This window comes from Girardinichthys multiradiatus, chromosome Y, assembly GCF_021462225.1.
Source record: "Girardinichthys multiradiatus isolate DD_20200921_A chromosome Y, DD_fGirMul_XY1, whole genome shotgun sequence".
In the NCBI taxonomy this organism is placed as follows: domain Eukaryota; kingdom Metazoa; phylum Chordata; class Actinopteri; order Cyprinodontiformes; family Goodeidae; genus Girardinichthys; species Girardinichthys multiradiatus.
The window spans coordinates 26576323-26598815 of NC_061818.1; the positions used below are offsets into that span (position 1 = coordinate 26576323).

The following is a 22493-nucleotide window of genomic DNA, read 5'->3' on the forward strand; positions in this document are numbered from 1 at the left end:
ATAATCCTGATTTGCACCTTAAACGCATGATAAATTGTTAAGCTTGCAGATGACAGATGTGTAGCTGTGAGAATACTGTTATGTCTTTGTTTTAACATTAGCTTTCAGCTGTGTCCTGTGTGTGCCTTGTCTGTGAACAGGTGGAGAAGCGCCTGGATCTGGTGAAGCAGGTGACACATAGCACTCACAAGAAACTGACCGCCTGCCTGCAGGGTCAGCAGGGCATTGACACAGAGAAGAGATCTGTCAAGTCACCTTCTGTGAGTGCCTGCCTCTCAGATGCTAAAGGAAAGGTGTATGATGACTGACGCTGTTGTCTTCGTAACATTATCTCTCTCTGCTGTCAGAAAAAGCTTCCACTCACAATCTTGGCGCAGTGCATGGAGGAGGGAGCAGCAGTGTTGGGGGATGACTCCCTCCTGGGGTAACAATCTACTGCACGCATATAGTCATCTTTAATTACTCATTAAGCTTTTTTTTCTCTTTCTTTATTAGCATTTTCCATGTAATTGTCTGTGACTTTGTGTTTGGTTGCAATGTAACAGAAAGATGCTGAACTTGTGTGGGGAGACGGAGGAGAAGTTGGCACAGGAGTTGTTGCAGTTTGAACTTCAGATAGAAAGAGATGTGGTGGAGCCTCTTTATGTGCTTGCAGAGGTAAAACAAGCGCAAGTGTGAAGCCTTGGCCCTTTATTTTTCTTCCCTTACATCATAACCACTAATGCTTTCTTCTGTAGGTGGATATTCCCAACATCCAGAAACAAAGAAAGCACTTAGCTAAACTTGTCTTGGACATGGACTCAGCACGAACAAGGTGAAAGGCATTTATGTTTAAATCCCAGGCTGCAATCTGCTCCTGTTAATTTAACACTCATGGTAAAAATGTCCCAGAGAAATTACATATCCAGTGCAGTAGTTCTGGGGTTTTATCCCACCGCAGATATCAGCAGGCATCTAAGTCATCCAGCCACCCAAGCACAATGCAGCCCGGCGCCAAGTCCGAGTCCCTAAGAGAGGAGATGGAGGAAACAGCCAATAGGATGGAGATTTGTAGAGTGAGTCAACAGACACAGCAAATCGTTAATCATGTTATCCTTGGCTTCTTTTTCTTTCTGATTTATAAATGCTTTAAGCACATTAGACACAAATGGACCACAATGCTGAGATCCTTTATTCTCTACTTTAATTTTTAGGATCAGCTGTCTGCAGATATGTACAATTTTGTGGCCAAAGAAATAGACTATGCATACTACTTCCAGACAGTAAGTAAATCAAATTTTAAACTACTGAAGTTGTTTTTTTTTCTTTTACAAGTTACACACAACACCCAGTATGCGTTCTAACAAGATTACAGTTCCCTGCAGAACTATTCATGCACCTTGGACTTTTACAAAATTTGTCTCATTATAGCCACAAGCTTTATTGTATCCTGTCAAGATTTTATGTGATAGACCAAAACAAAGTAGTACATAATTATGAAGTAAAAGAAAAGGATGCTTTTTTTTTTTTTTACAAATGAAATGTTTATAAGCATGTCATTGATTTGTACTAACCCCCTGCAAATCAATACTTGGTAAAACTACATCTTGCTGCAAAAACAGCAGCAGGACGTATGATTTATGTCTATACCAGCTTTGCGCATCTAGAGACAGACATTTTTGCACATGCTTTTTTGCACAAGAGCTCAAGCTCAGACAGATTCAATGGAAAGTTTTTAAGTCTTGCCATGGAGTTGTATCCTGCCCATTAACTCTATCCATCTTCATTGTCCCTGCTGAAGAAAAACTTTCCCACATTATGACACTGCCACCATCATGTGTAATTGTGGGGATGTCATGTTCAGTGTGTTGTGAACTGTTTCCTACCACACAATGTTTTGCATGTTTGCCACAAAAGCTTCATTTAAATTTCATCTGACCAGACACCTTCTTTGATGTGTCTCCTGTTTCCCCTACATGGCTTTTAGCACAGCTTTCTTTTAATCATCACTTTCATCTTGCCCTTCTCCATTAAAGCTGGATTTGTGATGTGCACAACTAATAATAGAAACTTAATTCAATTCAATTCAGTTTTATTTATATAGCGCCAATTCACAACACATGTTGTCTCAAGGCACTTCACAACAGTCAGGTACATACATTCCAATTAATCCTAACCATTGAACAGTGCAGTCGGAGTTAGCTTTTTATTCAAATTGGATAAAACGTTTTTCTATCTAAGGAAACCCAGCAGATTGCATCCAGTCAGTGACTTGCAGCATTCCCTCCTCCTGGATGAGCATGTAGAGACAGTGGACAGTCACTGGCGTTGACTTTGCAGCAATCCCTCATACTGAGCATGCATGTAGCGACAGTGGAGAGGAAAAACTCCCTTTTAACAGGAAGAAACCTCCAGCAGAACCAGGCTCAGTGTGAGCGGCCATCTGCCATTACCGACTGATGGTTTGAGAGAACAGAGCAGAGACACAAAAAGAACAAAGAAGCACTGATCCAGAAGTACTTTCTATGGGAAGGAAAAGTAAATGTTGATGGATGTAACTCCTTTAGTCGTTTCAACTAGAAAGAAAGAACAGATAAACTCTGAGCCAGTTTTTAAGGTTAGAGTCTGAAAGAGAGCACATACAGTTAGTTACAGTTAAGCTCAGTCAATCGCCATGTCTAGGAGAGAGAAAGGGTTAAACACTAAAAGACAGGGCCATGTGGATCATTGGTAGAGGGTGAGTATTAAGTTGTTGTCAGCAGAAGCTTGGATGATGCCCCTCTCCAGAAAGGTGTCACAGGTAGACACAGAGTCAGGCCAGGTGTATCTTCTAGGAAGAGAAAAGAGAGAACAAGGTTAAAAACTGAAATAACAGCAAATAATGCAAAATTGAAGAGTAGTGTGAGAATGTAGCGAAGAGGGTGAAAGTGGTTGTTATGTCCTCCAGCAGCCTAAGCCTATGGCAGCATAACTACACAGATAGTTTCAGTTCAGATTATTTAGTTAAACGGCACTTATTTACAACAATGTCGTCTCAAGGCACCTCACAAAGGGTCCCACTGATGGTCATTGTTATACTAAAAACCACAATGATTGGGATACCTCTCTCTGTCAGACTGACTATAACCATTGGAAAAGAGAAGGGGTCATACAGGTAGCAGAAATGGAGGGTGTGTTTGCACCTCAACCATAACTGAGCCGGTTTAGGCTAAACCTGACTTAAAAGCAACTAATTCTCACTTCGAATTTATGGATCTCTGCAGTTCCTCCAAATTTGCCATGGGCCTTTTGGCTGCAACTCTTGTTAATGCTCTTCTTGCTAAATATAAATCTCTTAGTAAGTTTGCACTTGGCCATGCTTTTTCCATTATCCACCTTTTAGATTTTTGGAAGGAAAATGTTTTGAAAACCATGTACCCTTATTATGGCACCAGTACCACTTCAGTCCTGCAGTTTAGACCATGGTTGGATAGATCCTTATCCTTTCACATCACTTTTACATACTACTTTTTTGGTCTATCACATAAAATCCACATAAAATAAATTAAAATTGGTTGTCCTAACATGAAAAAATGCAAAAATGATTGAGGGGTATGAATATGTTTTAATGACACTATATATGCATTTCTGCATACAATCTTGCTATAAAATGGTGATTGTTATCGCCTTCTCTCTTTCCTTTCTTTGTAGCTAATAGAAACACAGGCAGAATATCACAGGAAGTCATTAGAAATTCTTCACAGTGTCCTGCCCCAGATTAAAGCTCACCAAGGTGAGTCATGCAATGTGCGTGGAGGTGTCTATGAGTGGAGATCCGTTCTCTTTCTGCACCTATAGCTATATAACGGTACCATTTAAAACGTATGCGCTCCGACATGTCAAATAACAACTTAATTAAGCAAAAATTATGTACTGTAATAATTATAGTGTACTGGTTTAAACAAAATGTAAAACCAGATAAATTTGCATAGATTGTTCAGATTTTCTATAATGATGCTAACATCCTTGAAAATCTTCCTCATAAATATGACAGATTTGCAACTTATGTTTTCTTTCGTCTGTGTTCCGCTTTGTGTTGCAGAGGCGTGGGTAGAGAAGCCATCATTTGGCAAGTCTCTAGAGGAGCACTTGAATATTAGTGGGAGAGAGATTGCGTTTCCCATCGAGGCCTGCGTCACCATGTTGTTAGAATGTGGCATGCAAGAGGAGGTACAGAACAAACACACTCACCCGCTCAAGCAAAACCTACACCTTGTAGGTGTGAAAGTTGTGTGTTGTTTCTTGCATGCAAAATAAGCCCAAATGCATACCCCATTAAGATTACATTCAAATGTCTGAACATATGCACTTTTAGCATGTTATTGGTTAATTCACACCTCGTAGTGTTTCCACCATACATGTGGTGTTTACTGGTGTTAATGTGATTCCCTGGTGTGTCGTCTATTGCGTCGTCTATAGGGTCTCTTTAGAGTGGCTCCATCTGCATCCAAGCTGAAGAAGCTGAAAGCTTCGCTGGACTGTGGAGTTCTTGATGTGCAGGAGTACTCCTCCGACCCACACGCCATCGCAGGTGAATGTCAGACACACAAATGCAAGTTCCAAGTCGTTTTCAATTGTTGTTATTGTTGCTCAGTAATTAAACACAAGGATTTTCATGTGAAAAACAATTTGTAATTCAGTTTAGTTCTTGATGGATTTTGGACATAGAGTGCTTAGAAAGGTGTCATACCCTAACTTTTTCCCTTCATATTCTGTCAGATGAGAGGATCTTTTAGTCGTATAAGTAATATAGTAGTATAAGCAGTATAAATCAGACCTTTATGGAAGAGTGGTGAAAAGTAATCTGTGTAAGGTTCTGACTGCAGTTTGCCAAAAGCCATGTAGGATTTACACCAAACTTGTGGAAAAAGGTGCTTTGGTCAAATGAGACCAGAGTTGAACTTTGTGGCCCATATATAAAACGCTGTTTGTGGAAAACTAACCCTGCACGTCACCCTGAACACACTGCCCACACAAGGAAACACAGTGCTGGCACCATCATGCAGTGGGGATGTTTTTCTTCAACTCGGACAGTTGAAGCTGGTCAGAGTAGATGGGAAGATCGATGAAGGTTAATACAGGGCAATCCTGGAAAAAAAAACCTTGTTGGTTTAAGAGACTTGTGTTCACCTTCCAGCAGAACAGCCACTTTAAAGTTGCGGCAAAAGACAGTCGAACATTATTGAATCGAGGGCCTCAAGAACACATATCCATGACACCCTTTTGATAAAAAATATCGAAAGCCATGAATCCTGTTCTGTCTTCTCCACAACCATGCAGTACTATGTGTTGGAATAAACATGAAACCTTAATAAAATACACTGAAGTTGTCATGAAGTTAAAAAGGTGAAACATTTAGAGGGTATTAAAACTTTTGGAAAGCAATATAATGGATTTGTGAGAAGCTGTTTAAAGACTGTCCGTAAACCTGAGCATGAAACCTGTGTTGAGCAGGCTGAATCTGTCAGCCTGCTGGAGGGGAATGAATATATGGGGCATGGCCTCACAAGCTCTTGAAGGAGAGAAAGAAACAACTCTCTACCCTCTCAGAAAGCTGAGCAAATTTTTTCTCTCCTTGTCTTATTTTTCTTGACCGCAGGGGCTCTGAAATCATACCTCCGTGAACTCCCCGAGCCGCTAATGACCACTGAACTTTATGATGAATGGATTCAGGCCTCCAAGTGAGTTGCTGTTCTCTCATTAAAAAACATTTATTTGTGCCATTGGCTATGATAACTAGAAAATAGTCCAGTCTTAATAAAGAGTTGAATGGCAGCCAACATGGGAAGTGGTAACATTTATTAAAACATGGAACAAAAATAAGCTGCAAGGATTTCTTTTTATAATTAATGTCTCCACAGCATTCAAGATATGGACAAGAGACTACAAGCCTTAATGGCAGTATGTGACAAACTCCCCACAGACAACCTAAACAATTTCAGGTGAGCTGCTTTATCTTAGTTTTAGCACATTTAATTATTTTCTAACCCAAACACAATGTCACAGGTACATCATGCTGATCATGATAAGAACGTGTACAACATCTATCTTACTTCCTAAATCTATTCCCTCCTTAAAAATTAATCCTGGTTTTAATGCAAATTTGCACATTTCTGAAATCAAAGGAAGACATTACTTTTTCATTATTAATCAGTGCACCACCTGAAGACAAGGAGTGTTACATTTTCCCTGGTTTACTACCTTTGATTGTAAAGATTGCGACCTAATCATCTACACCAATAACATTACTGCAACCTGCTAAAATGTTTAATAAAAAATACAAACACAGCCTAATACTTGAACAAGTGTGTCATCTTAAAAACTGACTCTTTTGTCCAACCCTGCAGATATCTTGTAAAGTTTTTAGCCAAGCTGAGTGAATACCAGGACTCAAACAAAATGACTTCTGGTAATATGGCCATTGTCCTTGGACCTAACTTGCTGTGGACACAAACAGAACCGTATGTATTCCTAATTCATTCTTAATTTACCAAATGTTGGTTCTGATTTGTGTGTAAACCAGCTGCTACCTCCTCTTTCTAGGAACATGACGGAGATGATGACCACTGTTTCTCTGCAGATTGTTGGCATCATTGAGCCAATTATTCAGCATGCTGATTGGTTCTTTCCTGGAGGTCAGAATAACATTAATACATAAAGGAGGCAGCATTCCAATGAGTAGGAAAGATATTTTATATTATTGCAACTATACTGTGTTATTGGATCATCTTGGTGAAGATACTTTCTACTTACTTTTTCTTATGTGTAGTACTATAGTAACATGAGCAAACTGTATCAGTATTTCTAGGTCAGAAATAGTGCATCTGAAGAAGCTCTTGATCAGACAATTTACAAACCCAACAAAGTTTTGAGTTATGTTTGCATAACAATATGCATATTTTTGTCAAAAACTCATCAACATAATTTCAATACTTTATAGTACCGACTTTCCTCTTTATCTTATATAACATATAAAGGTCCATGTGTGGTGGACTGGACAGATCTAAAAGAAAAATGAAACATGGTTCTTAATTTTTCAAATAAAAACGATCTTGTAAGTGTGTTGTGCATTTATATTCGGCTTCTTTAATCTGATAAATTCAAAATAAAATCAGGTACAACCAAATGCTTTCAGAAGCCATCAAATTAGTGCCCCTTTGCAATTTAATCTGAGTAATAATACCTCTGTGAAGGCCTCAAAAGTTTCTTACAGAACATTGCTGACCTACGTTGATCATCTTGAAGACCAAGGAACAAATGAAAACCATATTACCGTACCTAAACTAACAGACTGAGCAAGGAGAAAATGATTTAGAGAAGCAGCCAAGAGACTTATGGTAACTGGAAAAGCAGCAGAGTCATGTGGGATAATTGTTCTCAACTATTACACACTCTGTATAAATCAGGCCTTTATGGAAGAGTTGCTAGAAGAAATCCATAGTTGTCTGAAAGACTGACTGAAAGTACTATTTGTGTAGCACTTCCTCCTAAACATACTGAAACACAGTGGTGGCAGCATCATGTTGTGGGGGACAACGACTCTAAATATATAGCTAGAGCTGTGTTAGACTGGCTCAGGTGAAGTCTAGACCAAAATCCAAGAAAATTGCTTTTCACATTTGCAAAGCTGGTAGAGACATATGTATCTCAAAAGACTTGCAGCTGTAATTGCAAATGAAATGACTCAGGGAGCCTGAATACAAATGTTCGGCACAGTCTTTTAGATCTTGATTTGTTTAAAGAATTGGTAAATCATTTATCCCTTCTACTTTACAATTATGTACTACCTTGTATTGGTCTGTTCCATAAAATCTCAATAAAATATACAATTTGTGGTTTTGAAAAAGTTTAATGAATCTGATTGCTTTTATATAGTACTGTATTACAGTATTACAGATGTGTCTGCTTCTGCTGCAGAGATTGAATTCAACCTGACAGGCTGCTATGGTAGCCCGATTCACACCAACCACAACTCCAACTACAGCTCCATGCCCTCTCCGGACATGGACCAGTCGGAACGCAAGCAGCAGCAGCATGACCAGAGCCGGCGCCCACTGAGTGTCGCCACTGACAACATGATGCTGGAGTTTTACAAGAAAGACGGGTATGATGCCAAGTGCTGCTTTTCTGCAGCTCACTCTCTTTCTTCTCACCCATGTCTCTTTTCAGGTGTCTGAGACTGAATCAATACATTTAAGTAGGGAAACATATGGGAAATATTAACTTTTGCCCCTTATGTTAGAAAACTCCACAGGTGACAGAGAGAGGATCCTAATATCTGCCCACTAATCATTCTCCTACATGAAAATACACTCACATGTTCTCAGGATTCATCAGCAAATGGGGGTCTAAATTGCCATAGTATCATTGTCTCAACAACAATCTTCTGATGGAGGGCTGCTAGTTCTTTTTTTTTTTTCTCAGGGAAATATTTTTCTTGACTTATCTTCTTATCTTCCCACCTTGACCTCCTCCTTCACAGTCTGGCTAGTGCATCATCTGGCCTGACTCATTCACTCTGCCAGCGGATAAAGAAAAATGATAAGACTAAACTAGAAGACAGCAATAAATAGTTTTAGTTTATTTCAAGTAATGAAATACTGGATCCTCCATAATGGTGTAATGTTGCCAAAAACCTCCTCTCACCTACTGAAAATCCCTTCTTGTTCACCTCTGTAGTGTATCTCATCTTCCTCTCTTATACTCTTGTATTGTAAACCATATCTGCATTCCTCATGACCTCATATCCCTTTTGCCTTTTATCTCCCCTACTAACGCAGCAACAGGAAGATACAAAGGTACCGTATCATTCCATTTTTCCCACTTCTTTACCTCCCACCCTCCCTCTTTCTCCGATAAATTCATATACTCATTTCTACCATCGTAAATAACTCTGGATGTGTGTTTCTTGCCAGTATGGGCGTCCGAGTGATGGATACTTCCTGGGTGTCTCGCAAGGGTTCAGCTACTCTGACGCGCAAGGCTTCCTCCACCCCTCCTGGCATGCAAGGACCTGGCTCCTCCGCTGACACGCTCATCCCCGAGCAGCCCGGAGAGCTCATCACCTCGCCCTCAGCTACGCCACCTCTTGGAGAAAGGATTTGGTAAGTTACTATGAGGACACTCTACCCTTATCGCTCACATATTCACACCAGGTCATTCTTACTGTCCCCACCATCATCACCATCATCAGCATTCTCGGATGAGAGGGTGTGTTACCCATCTTTCTGTTAATTTGCAATGTCTCCCAGATGTTTGTGTCTTATTCTTTTCTGTTTCAAATTCTGCTTTGTTCAGTTCTCACTTCACATCTTTGTCATGTGTCTGTGACTGTAAAATGTTTTGTCCAAATTCTGTGATGAATTTGCATTTGTGTTAATGGCTGAGCTTCTATTTGTCGGTCCTTGCAAGCATGCTAAAATATCTCATATCTCAATATTGCCTTGGCTTTTTTTTAGCCTGCAATTAATTAATTTTTTTTCTGTTATGACACACTGATTTTAGCATTTTTGGGTCTTCATTATCACCTTAAAACACATAAATATTCAACTCTCAGTCACGTTCTCTGCCCGTGTGGCAGATGATTTGGCTTGCTTTACCCTCATTTCCCATGGCTCTTTCAGTCATTGAAAGGGTTTTGTGTCTGTTTCACACTGCCCTGGGCTGACTGCAGGACCTGGGATGCAAACAAGTCATATAGGCTGAATTCTGGTTTCCATTGCCAGCAGTGAGGAGAGCAACTTGATAATATTGTGAGCTGCAGACGAATGCTTTGGCTAACAGAGAAAGATCCTCATAGCTCTCTGCAGTGTGCAGACACAAGGTGATCACAGAGGAAGTCTTACACGCTGTATTCTTTTCCTTTGCCAATAAAACTTTTTTTTCTGCTTTTTCTTTGTGCTTGTCTTTGTATTTGCACTTTAAACTGGGCTTGCTTTGTCCTAAGGCTGGTTCCATAACCTCTGCCTAAAATGCTTTTTTACAGTGTTTTAGCTACAGGACAACTAACACCGAATCATGGCAACCGTTTTTTTTTTCTTTATTTCTCCAGTGCGTTTCCCTGTTCAACCACTAGAGCTGTTTTATGTGTGCTGTCTATTTTCTTAATGTCTACAGCTCAGACAACGTGTCGCTCAATCGGCCAGACACCTCTTATGCCCACCCAACCCCTGGGGAGGACCGGCCACCCCCTCCTTACCCTTCCTCCTCATGCCACTCTGCCCCCCACCACTTTTATCCCAAACCCCCACCCTGCGCTCGTCCGGTGGCACCAGGTCCTGAGTCCCAGCCCCCTGGCTCGCCACCACCCCCAGTGCACTGGTCTGGCTTCACTCCTCCCGCCCCACCCCCTTCCTCCTCTTCCTCTTCCTCCTCCTCGTCACTTGACATCAATTCGAACCCCAAACCTAGCTGTCTGCACTTCCCTAAGCACAGCCCGCCAGGTGACATGTCACAAGGCCCGCCACCCGACATAAACGCCTCACCACTCTATGTCAAAACCCCCCTGCTACTAACCCGCCATGACCAGAGTCACAGAAACCCCCCTAGCCTCCCTTCGTCTGCTCCCCCACCCCCACCGTGGGCTGCCTGTCCATGTACCCGAGAGAGAGGACCCCCCAGGCTGACTAGGTAAATACAACACTCCTGTGGCCACTGTGGGTGCATCATAGAGTGGCAGCTATTTTTCTCTTCTAGTTCGCTGGCTCCTATTTGCTTTATCCTTTTTCACCGCTCCCTTTTCAGTTGAGACCTCAGATTTTTTGACACTCATCTTGTCTGGAAAAGTCTGTAAAGTTGGGTACCCCAGTAACCAAAAATGTTCAAATACACTATGATTGTTATTTTGATGTTTACAGCAGTGTTTTTAACCAACGCATACAAAACGTTTTTGTGTTGTTAAGGACTCTAATATCTACAGCTTTAGGTTCCCAATAACAGTATAGACTGCTATAGAGCAGAAGCATCTTTCAGCAAAGCTCATAATTTTATGTTTAAGGCTCACCTTGGTCGTTTCGCTAACACATTGTGTTTTTGGTTTATAGAACAAAGGAGAGTGTGATTTTTTCTGACAAAACAGCTCAATTAGTGACACCGTGGCTTGTCACACACAACTCATCATACATATGAAACCAAAATTTGTCCAATGTCCCCCAGCATGGTGAAGGTTTGCTGTGGTTAGAAATTTGGTGACTGAATAAAATCTTGAGTTGCTACACAAAAAGCCAAGTTTGATTTATATCATAAAGAAAGATTAAAAAAGAACGTTATATATCTTTAATAATGTAGAATATATTCATTTGTAAAATCTGAATGATTAAAAATCTTTCTCAGAATGTCAAAATCTTTTTTCACCTATGATACTGATCTAAGTTGTTTAAGAGCAGCTATCCGCAGGTGCGGCGCTGGTGGTGTAGGGGTTAAGCACACGACCATATATAGAGGTTATAGTCTTCGATGTGACCGTCCCGGGTTCGAGTTCTGGACCCAGCAACCATGGCCGAATGTCTGCCCCTCTTTCCTGTCTGCCTACTGTCAAAAAATGAAGGCCTCTAGTTCTGAAAAGATATCTTAAAAAAAACAACAGCTATTTGCCAGTATAGAGATTACATTTAAATCAATGCTATACAGGCTATATGCCTAAAAACTCAAGATGTTTGGAGTTCTTTTAATAAAAAATACTCAAACTTTTTATTATTATTATATTGTGATGGCATTCCCCTATAAATTACTGAGCACTTATGTTCCAAACGCCATAGGACCTGTTTTTCATGAGAGAATATTTTAATTTTACTAGGACAGTCTGATGTTTCTTCACATATATGTGACTCAAATGTGATGTTGGCAATATACAGGGGCTGGACAATGAAATTGAAACACCTATCATTTTAGTGTGGGAGGTTTTATGGCTAAATTGGACCACCCTGGTAGCCAGTCTTCATTGATTGCACATTGCACCAGTAAGAGCAGAGTGTGAAGGTTCAATTAGCAGGGTAAGAGCACAGTTTTGCTCAAAATATTGAAATGCACACAACATTATGGGTGACATACCAGAGTTAAAAAAAGGACAAATTGTTAGTGCATGTCTTGCTGGCGCATCTGTGACCAAGACAGCAAGTCTTTGTGATGTATCAAGAGCCACGGTATCCAGGGTAATGTCAGCAAACCACCAAGAAGGACGAACCACATCCAACAGGATTAACGTTGGACGCAAGAGGAAGCTGTCTGAAAGGGATGTTCGGGTGCTAACCCCGATTGTATCCAAAAAACATAAAACCACGGCTGCCCAAATCACAGCAGAATTAAATGTGCACCTCAACTCTCCTGTTTCCACCAGAACTGTCCGTCAGGAGCTCCGCAGGGTCAATATACACGGCCAGGCTGCTATAGCCAAACCTTTGGTCACTCATGTCAATGCCAAACATCGGTTTCAATGGTGCAAGGAGCGCAAATCTTGGGCCGTGGACAATGTGAAACATGTATTGTTCACTGATGAGTCCACCTTTACTGTTTTCCCCACATCCGGGAGAGTTACGGTGTGGAGAAGCCCCAAAGAAGCGTACCACCCAGACTGTTGCATGCCCAGAGTGAAGCATGGGGGTGGATCAGTGATGGTTTGGGCTGCCATATCATGGCATTCCCTTGGCCCAATACTTGTGCTAGATGGGCACGTCACTGTCAAGGACTACCGAACCATTCTTGAGGACCATGTGCATCCAATGGTTCAAACATTGTATCCTGAAGGCGGTGCCGTGTATCAGGATGACAATGCACCAATACACACAGCAAGACTGGTGAAAGATTGGTTTGATGAACATGAAAGTGAAGTTGAACATCTCCCATGGCCTGCACAGTCACCAGATCTAAATATTATTGAGCCACTTTGGGGTGTTTTGGAGGAGCGAGTCAGGAAACGTTTTCCTCCACCAGTATCACGTAGTGACCTGGCCACTATCCTGCAAGAAGAATGGGTTAAAATCCCTCTGACCACTGTGCAGGACTTGTATATGTCATTCCCAAGACGAATTGATGCTGTATTGACTGCCAAAGACATCATACTAATAAATTATTGTGGTCTAAAACCAGGTGTTTCAGTTTCATTGTCCAACCCCTGTATGTGACACATATAACATCTTTAATAAAATAACTTCTTGTTCCTGCTAAAGATGTTTCATGTGTAGGAGTTTTTTTATTGCTAGGGTAACATAAGCATGTTTACTCTTTATTTTGATATGACTTATTGATAATTTGGCTCATATTTTCATACCCTACTGGTCTGCTTTAAACATAACATGTAATGACTGCTGTTTCAGTTTTTCCCTGTACAGCTCAATATTTTATATGAACATCTGTCTAGGGAGCACAACACAGAGCAGGAGAGATCAGTATCCATTAGTCTTTTTTAACCATCAATGTCATTGTAAAGGGTGAAAACACTTAGAATGTCAGGGAAAATCCAGATTTGTTAGATTAACAATATATATCCTATATCCTATCTTTAAACATTTTTTAGAATTGGCTGCCCAGATTTAGGCAAGGATCACTGGGGGTGTGGGTGACATAAAATCGCTAACAATAAACCAAGCATTGGTAATGTCATTTAAGTACTATAAGGAGATTGCTCTTTCATTTGTTTTGACTTTAGATGCAGACATTATGGAAATATTTCACAACTTGTCTGATCAGTTTTATTCCATTTGTTGGTACGTATCCTATTTGGTGTTTTGAAACACTGCAGAAAAAGATGAACTATTAATGCAACAAAACACTGACCAGCTGTGGATTTATGTATACTGTCTGAACAAAAACTAATGTCAGGGCAAATGTAATAAAGACATTCTTTATCTTTGTCCGTGACATCCGAACTTTGAATTTGATGCTGTATTGTCCTTGGCCTCTTCATTTTTAAGAAACAATCGCAAATAAAGGCTACATATCTATATTTTACTTCTAGCCACTGAGGTAACAATGAGACATTTATCTTTAACCATATATTTTTTCTCATATTTTGATGAGCATCATGTTTTGAAAAACCAAGCTCTTTTACAAACAGTAGGGATGTCAATTTTTTCTACAATGCTTTTTTCTTTTTTTTGCTTTTATTTTAATTTCAGGGTAATATTATCACAGACATCTTTTGACTTTTTCACAACATTTGATTAATTCTGGCTAAAAACAGCAATTATTTTCTCTATTGTCACTCAGAGTGACAAAAAAAAGTTTTCTAAACCTAGAAAATTAAAATATATCGACCCAAAAAAGTAAAAAAATTGTATCCATTTCTTTAAATAAGTGAAATGTCCATGAATCTTTTTAAGATTTGAATCTACAATGATTCACAGATCCTTTTTCTACAAACATTTGACTATTTTGTTATTATCATTATTACTAGACCTTTATACAGGTAGTCTGATTGAGACGATAGCTGTCTATGGTGGTGTACCCAGCTAAGTCTGCATCTTTGATACGAGAGACATCAGGAAGACATCTGGTGTAAAAAATTCCCCAAGTCTGTGTCGAAGTTGTTTGCTGTGGTGACCCCTGAATTCGAAGGCAGCCAAAAAGTACTCACTAGTCTCCTTAAAACACGAGTTCTTAGTTACAAGATAGACTTTGTTCAATTCCTTGATATACAGGTCCTTCTCAAAAAATTAGCATATTGTGATAAAGTTCATTATTTTCCATAATGTCATGATGAAAATTTAACATTCACATATTTTAGATTCATTGCACACTAACTGAAATATTTCAGGTCTTTTATTGTCTTAATACGGATGATTTTGGCATACAGCTCATGAAAACCCAAAATTCCTATCTCACAAAATTAGCATATCATTAAAAGGGTCTCTAAACGAGCTATGAACCTAATCATCTGAATCAACGAGTTAACTCTAAACACCTGCAAAAGATTCCTGAGGCCTTTAAAACTCCCAGCCTGGTTTATCACTCAAAACCCCAATCATGGGTAAGACTGCCGACCTGACTGCTGTCCAGAAGGCCACTATTGACACCCTCAAGCAAGAGGGTAAGACAAAGAAAGAAATTTCTGAACGAATAGGCTGTTCCCAGAGTGCTGTATCAAGGCACCTCAGTGGGAAGTCTGTGGGAAGGAAAAAGTGTGGCAGAAAACGCTGCACAACGAGAAGAGGTGACCGGACCCTGAGGAAGATTGTGGAGAAGGGCTGATTCCAGACCTTGGGGGACCTGCGGAAGCAGTGGACTGAGTCTGGAGTAGAAACATCCAGAGCCACCGTGCACAGGCGTGTGCAGGAAATGGGCTACAGGTGCCGCATTCCCCAGGTCAAGCCACTTTTGAACCAGAAACAGCGGCAGAAGCGCCTGACCTGGGCTACAGAGAAGCAGCACTGGACTGTTGCTCAGTGGTCCAAAGTACTTTTTTCGGATGAAAGCAAATTCTGCATGTCATTCGGAAATCAAGGTGCCAGAGTCTGGAGGAAGACTGGGGAGAAGGAAATGCCAAAATGCCAGAAGTCCAGTGTCAAGTACCCACAGTCAGTGATGGTCTGGGGTGCCGTGTCAGCTGCTGGTGTTGGTCCACTGTGTTTTATCAAGGGCAGGGTCAATGCAGCTAGCTATCAGAAGATTTTGGAGCACTTCATGCTTCCATCTGCTGAAAAGCTTTATGGAGATGAAGATTTCATTTTTCAGCATGACCTGGCACCTGCTCACAGTGCCAAAACCACTGGTAAATGGTTTACTGACCATGGTATCACTGTGCTCAATTGGCCTGCCAACTCTCCTGACCTGAACCCCATAGAGAATCTGTGGGATATTGTGAAGAGAACGTTGAGAGACTCAAGACCCAACACTCTGGATGAGCTAAAGGCCGCTATCGAAGCATCCTGGGCCTCCATAAGATCTCAGCAGTGCCACAGGCTGATTGCCTCCATGCCACGCCGCATTGAAGCAGTCATTTCTGCAAAAGGATTCCCAACCAAGTATTGAGTACATAACTGTACATGATTATTTGAAGGTTGACGTTTTTTGTATTAAAAAGACTTTTCTTTTATTGGTCGGATGAAATATGCTAATTTAGTGAGATAGGAATTTTGGGTTTCATGAGCTGTATGCCAAAATCATCCGTATTAAGACAATAAAAGACCTGAAATATTTCAGTTAGTGTGCAATGAATCTAAAATATATGAATGTTAAATTTTCATCATGACATTATGGAAAGTAATGAACTTTATCACAATATGCTAATATTTTGAGAAGGACCTGTGTATTGCATGTTAAGTTAAAATTGATTAAAAAAAAATACTATAAACCTTTTCTTGGCCTGCATGAAAAAAAGTGTTGACATCGCTGTTAAACAGGCTACAATTCTGTCACGTGACAAAGAGTAACATGAGTGACAAATAGGTTTACTGATAACATGTATTTGCTGTTTGTAAATAAAAAAATGTTTTGTCCTACTAAAACATGGTCTGTCATATTAAGGGTTTGCAGTAGATTTATATTTGGGCAGAAACATTTTGAAATTGAGCTATCACAATGAAATCATATGAATTCACAATACAGATGGGCTTTACGGGCAAGTTTCACAAAATTCTATTCACAAGTTGTCGTAGGTGTCCTGTGAGAGTAGAAATTCACAGTTCCTCATGCTTTTTAATGACATTCTTAGTGTAAATAATTGGAAACTCTTACGGCTGTTCAGAATGATGACAACTATATTTGAGGCTTTTAGAAACTCCATGTTTTTGTGTGTTTACACATCTCCTAAATCTTATGACTGTTTTAGTTTTAACTGTTAGTTGTTCTTTTGTTCTCTATATAATGTGGTTTTCAGAACACATTTTTTATTTTGGTAGGAGTGTAATTTATATGTTACAAGTGATGGTGATGATGGTGGTTATAGTTGTTGTGGTGTTGAGGTGACATAACGCAAGCAATCCATTTTCCTTTGTTTTTATTTTAATTTTATTTTGTTTTAATTATTTTCTGTTTCCATTCTGGTACAGATAATAATCTCTGCCTATTTTACAGTTCACTAAAGAGTAAAGAGCTTTCCCCTGTGATTGGGCACAAAGGCATCCAGGTGGCAAGTCCAATGGTGCCCCCCAGCTGTAGCCCTCAGAGCAGCAGCCAGTCCCCCCACTCTACTGAGCACAGTCCACACGCCCTGCGCAAAGGGCAGTACCTGTCTTACTGTGAGCTCTCGCTGAATCTCAAAACGTAAATATGATTTGTATTGATATTTTCAGAGTGATGAAAATATTCCCTCTGTTTATAGGTTCCAAGAAGTTGGCCCCTGTGCCTCCAAATGTCCCCTACGGTCAGTCTGGAGGGATGTCTGACCAGTCCACAGGTCAGCCATCACCAGTAAGCCTGTCCCCTACACCTCCCAGCACCCCTTCCCCTTATGGACTGACCTATCCTCCAGGGCAGTTACCTCCATCCTCCCCTGGGCAGACTCCACTCGGGCCAACCCACTCCCTATCATCACCACCCTCCCTTTCTGGGACGCTTACCAAGTCGCGGCCTGCCCTTAAACCCAGGCAAAGACCGAGCCTGCCCCCTCCTCAGCCACCCCCAGCTCCCCCGCCCATGGTTCCAGTCCCTCAGCCTCTGGAGCAGGGCCTACTGGATGGACTGTCTCCTGAAGAGAGCATGTCTACAGGTAAACACCAGCCATTGGAAACAACCCCTCCACCGCCACCACAGGTGGGGCTGCAGCGGCCCTCTCTCAGACTCGCTGTGGCTCTGTCCAATGGAGACGGTGGACGAGTGTAGGACCCTTTAGGACTATAGACACAGAAGACCCCTCTCCCCTTAAATGACTCCTCCCAAAGAAATATCTGAATGAAAACAAAGTGGCCTCTTAGACACAGACACCTGAGAATGATGCAATGTTAATATTAGTATTTTTACTGTCTATTGAACAGATCTCCTTGACCTATGTATTCATTGCTTGTGTTATGTGATGATGTTTCTGGGAAACGTGCGGAAACATCAAAACAGCATAGCTCGTCCTGCTTGTATGGATGTTTGCCATTAGATTCATCATGTGCTCTCTGTTTATCTGTGTTGCCCAGACCCCCCCATGCGGCAGAGGTAGGTCAGTGGCTTACACAGTTTGCACAGGACAAGCGTCTCTCCTTGTGAGCAGATGTGGAAACATAGCCAGAGAATCCCACATTATATTTACAGTATTATGTTCTGATGATGAGGTGTTTTGTTCATATATACCAGTCTTTTTTTTACTTTGTTATATTTATCATTCTCTTGTCCCCCCTTGCTACTATTGTGTACTTTACAGCTGTGTGAGGCCAGGGATTCAGTGTGGGCTAAATGTGAGGGGGACTTTTAGGGTAAGCCAGACCGCCCCCCGCCCCATGCACTCCATCTCACTGCCTGGCCTCGTAGTGTGGATGCCTCTGGGGTGTCCTGCAGCCTGCCTCAAACACTTGCACCCAGTTCTCAGTCAGATTAACTATTGCTCAACAAGTTGAACCAGTGATGCTTGGCTTAAGGATTTCCCAGAGTGCACCACACTGGGCTCACATTGCAGTAACCATCGCTTACAAGGATTCATTCAAAAGCAGCCGCCCCCCCCCCCCCCCTTCCTCTACCTTTTTATTTTCTAGTCCCATGCTGGCAGACACCCCACTGCCACTTTTCTCAGGGGTCTTCAGGTAACTCCCCTACTCTTTTACTCAGCAGACTCATTGCTTTTTGTAACCTCTGCTACCTCCTACCACGCTTCACCTCATTCCTACACAGGAATAGTCATCAGTCTGTTTAGACATGTGGCTTCCAGTAAACTGTGCAACACACTAAATTATTGATATTTTCTGCAAATACTATGAGTAGAATTCATGAGATTTTCATTGTTATTTTAAGCCACTTGGTGTCTCGGTCCCATTTTTCTCCAGAGTTCTACACACACATCTTGTTGCCTCTGTGTTTGTGCGTTGTTGTAGACGTGTTGTGTGTCACTGTGTTGTTGGAAGTTTTTCTGACAAAAATGTGTTTTTGTTGTTTCAAGTTTTAAAAAACTGTGACATACTGTACCTTACAGTATTATTGTTCCTTGAACTTTTGTCATATTTTGTCATGTTACAACCTGAAACCTTTAGTGTATTTTATTGGGATTTTATGTGACTGAACAACACAAAGCAGAGTATAACCCTTAATTGGAAGGAAACGGATATGTGGTAAAAATCGAAAGAGTTACAAAGTAAATCAGGCTCAGACTGATTGGATGGAGAACAGTGTTTTCAAGTCTTTCAGCAGATTCTCAATTGAATTTACGCCGGGACTTTGACTGGGCCCTTCTAACACATGAATATGCTTTTTCTAAACTCTTTTTTTGTAGTATGGCTGTATTTCTAGGGTTATTGTCTTGTTTTAAGGTGAACCTCCATCACACTTTTTAACAACTTTTCTTCTAAGATTTCCATTTGTTTAGCTCCATTGTTTCATCAACTTGACAGAACTTATGACCTTTTTCAACAATCTCTTTCTTCTTGTAACTCTTGTAATTTCAATAGATTCTCCCTCCTGAGCTGTTAATCTTTACAACTCCTTACGGTTTACCATGGGCCTCTTGGCTTCTTCTCTGATTAGTCCTTGCCCAGCCCATATGTTTAGGTAGATTTAGTATTAGTATTATTGTAGTTGTAGCATACTGTTTTCATTTTCGAACTTTGGATGGAATAGTGCTCTATTTTGTTCAGATATTGCTTGACCGTTCCCTCCTTTAAACTAGTCCAACACCATCCCTGACCTGTTTGATGTATTCCTATGTCTTCATGATATAGTTTGAACATTATTGTTCTCTAACAAACCACTGAAGCCTTCACAGAATCTCTGGATTTATACTGAGATGGAATTGCACACAATTTACTTATTATATGTGTTCTTAAAACAGTTTGTTACACTAGTTTGATTAATGGGTATCAAAGTAATGGCAGAATACAAAGACACGCCGCACTTTATAGATTTTAGTAAAGTAAACATTTTTGAAAGACACATATATCCTTTCCTTTCTTTTGCACATTTATGTGTTACATTGTGTATTCTGCAATACGTTGAAGTTTTTGTTGTAATGTGACAAAATGTGGGAAAGTTTGTGGGGTATCAATAATTTTGGTGCAAAACTAGTTGTTTGCCATGGTTAATATCAAACTGAAAACATCCCTGTGTAGAATGTGAAGTAAATATAATGTACAGATTTATTTAATCTGGTCAAACATCTTGTGCCACTATGATTTCAGATAAGAGCCATTAATATTACTTCTGCTCCCTTCCATTTTTACTTCATTACCATCATCATATGCCTTCCCCTTTCCTCTTTTTGTCAATACCATTTCCACTATTTCACTCTTCACACTCCCTTTTCCCCCATCATGCTCACCATTAGATATCTTCAATTATGAAATCCCCTCCATCAATGTCAATCTGGACAGCCTCATCGATGAGTTCAGCTCTGCCCCCTGCAGGAGGTCCCTGGCATTGACAGACTCTCCAGAGGGGGATGCTGTGTCTGAGGAGGAACCCCAGAGCACTATTCTATGACCCTGAGGCATCATTTACCAGCATCCCGGTGGCTGTACATGCATTGAAGTGTTGACACCAAGCCCTGAAGGAAACGACAACAGACTGGCCTCACTAGTACCCACCTGAAACCAGAACATTAACCTTCCCTCACATCCGCTACAGGTTGCAAAGAAACTCATCTTTCTCAGCTGCTTGCTTTTACGTTTACAGGTCCTTCTCAAAAAATTAGCATATTGTGATAAAGTTCATTATTTTCCATAATGTCATGATGAAAATTTAACATTCATATATTTTAGATTCATTGCACACTAACTGAAATATTTCAGGTCTTTTATTGTCTTAATACGGATGATTTTGGCATACAGCTCATGAAAACCCAAAATTCCTATCTCACAAAATTAGCATATTATTAAAAGGGTCTCTAAACGAGCTATGAACCTAATCATCTGAATCAACGAGTTAACTCTAAACACCTGCAAAAGATTCCTGAGGCCTTTAAAACTCCCAGCCTGGTTCATCACTCAAAACCCCAATCATGGGTAAGACTGCCAACCTGATTGCTGTCCAGAAGGCCACTATTGACACCCTCAAGCAAGAGGGTAAGACACAGAAAGAAATTTCTGCATGAATAGGCTGTTCCCAGAGTGCTGTATCAAGGCACCTCAGTGGGAAGTCTGTGGGAAGGAAAAAGTGTGGCAGAAAACGCTGCACAACGAGAAGAGGTGACCGGACCCTGAGGAAGATTGTGGAGAAGGGCCGATTCCAGACCTTGGGGGACCTGTGGAAGCAGTGGACTGAATCTGGAGTAGAAACATCCAGAGCCACCGTGCACAGGCGTGTGCAGGAAATGGGCTACAGGTGCCGCATTCCCCAGGTCAAGCCACTTTTGAACCAGAAACAGCGGCAGAAGCGCCTGACCTGGGCTACAGAGAAGCAGCACTGGACTGTTGCTCAGTGGTCCAAAGTACTTTTTTCGGATGAAAGCAAATTCTGCATGTCATTCAGAAATCAAGGTGCCAGAGTCTGGAGGAAGACTGGGGAGAAGGAAATGCCAAAATGCCAGAAGTCCAGTGTCAAGTACCCACAGTCAGTGATGGTCTGGGGTGCCGTGTCAGCTGCTGGTGTTGGTCCACTGTGTTTTATCAAGGGCAGGGTCAATGCAGCTAGCTATCAGGAGATTTTGGAGCACTTCATGCTTCCATCTGCTGAAAAGCTTTATGGAGATGAAGATTTCATTTTTCAGCACAACCTGGCACCTGCTCACAGTGCCAAAACCACTGGTAAATGGTTTACTGACCATGGTATCACTGTGCTCAATTGGCCTGCCAACTCTCCTGACCTGAACCCCATAGAGAATCTGTGGGATATTGTGAAGAGAACGTTGAGAGACTCAAGACCCAACACTCTGGATGAGCTAAAGGCCGCTATCGAAGCATCCTGGGCCTCCATAAGACCTCAGCAGTGCCACAGGCGGATTGCCTCCATGCCACGCCGCATTGAAGCAGTCATTTCTGCAAAAGGATTCCCAACCAAGTATTGAGTGCATAACTGTACATGATTATTTGAAGGTTGACGTTTTTTGTATTAAAAACACTTTTCTTTTATTGGTCGGATGAAATATGCTAATTTTGTGAGATAGGAATTTTGGGTTTTCATGAGCTGTATGCCAAAATCATCCGTATTAAGACAATAAAAGACCTAAAATATTTCAGTTAGTGTGCAATGAATCTAAAATATATGAATGTTAAATTTTCATCATGACATTATGGAAAGTAATGAACTTTATCACAATATGCTAATATTTTGAGAAGGACCTGTATGTGACTACAGAAACAAAACAAAAAAAAACACCAAAATGCCATAGAGGATGAACTGTTGCCTTTAAGAGAAAAGACAGGAAAATAATAGATAAGTATTACATCAAAAGATATTTTTATCACTGATTTATTTTT

General features: G+C 40.8%; 1 protein-coding gene across 5 annotated transcripts in view; it reads left to right on the forward strand.

The window, feature by feature from the left end:
* Window positions 1-20742, forward strand: part of LOC124865028 (rho GTPase-activating protein 44-like) — a 35533-nt gene extending 14791 nt beyond the window's left edge. The window contains exons 3-23 of one of the 5 annotated variants that reach the window (XM_047360016.1): window positions 141-260; window positions 348-424; window positions 546-657; window positions 738-814; window positions 941-1055; window positions 1194-1262; window positions 3670-3751; window positions 4061-4188; window positions 4438-4549; window positions 5618-5699; window positions 5880-5960; window positions 6366-6479; window positions 6562-6653; window positions 7936-8122; window positions 8799-8816; window positions 8934-9122; window positions 10135-10647; window positions 17026-17189; window positions 17273-17659; window positions 18299-18350; window positions 20405-20536. In XM_047360016.1, the coding sequence (XP_047215972.1) occupies window positions 141-260; window positions 348-424; window positions 546-657; window positions 738-814; window positions 941-1055; window positions 1194-1262; window positions 3670-3751; window positions 4061-4188; window positions 4438-4549; window positions 5618-5699; window positions 5880-5960; window positions 6366-6479; window positions 6562-6653; window positions 7936-8122; window positions 8799-8816; window positions 8934-9122; window positions 10135-10647; window positions 17026-17189; window positions 17273-17659; window positions 18299-18306 (2727 nt within the window). In that variant the 3' untranslated portion in view covers window positions 18307-18350; window positions 20405-20536. Of the gene's footprint in view, window positions 1-140; window positions 261-347; window positions 425-545; window positions 658-737; window positions 815-940; window positions 1056-1193; window positions 1263-3669; window positions 3752-4060; window positions 4189-4437; window positions 4550-5617; window positions 5700-5879; window positions 5961-6365; window positions 6480-6561; window positions 6654-7935; window positions 8123-8798; window positions 8817-8933; window positions 9123-10134; window positions 10648-17025; window positions 17190-17272; window positions 17660-18298; window positions 18351-20404 lie in introns of all 5 variants that reach the window. The other 4 variants (XM_047360015.1, XM_047360018.1, XM_047360017.1 and 1 more) reach the window with 4 other exon arrangements.
* The last annotated feature ends 1751 nt before the right edge of the window (window positions 20743-22493 follow it).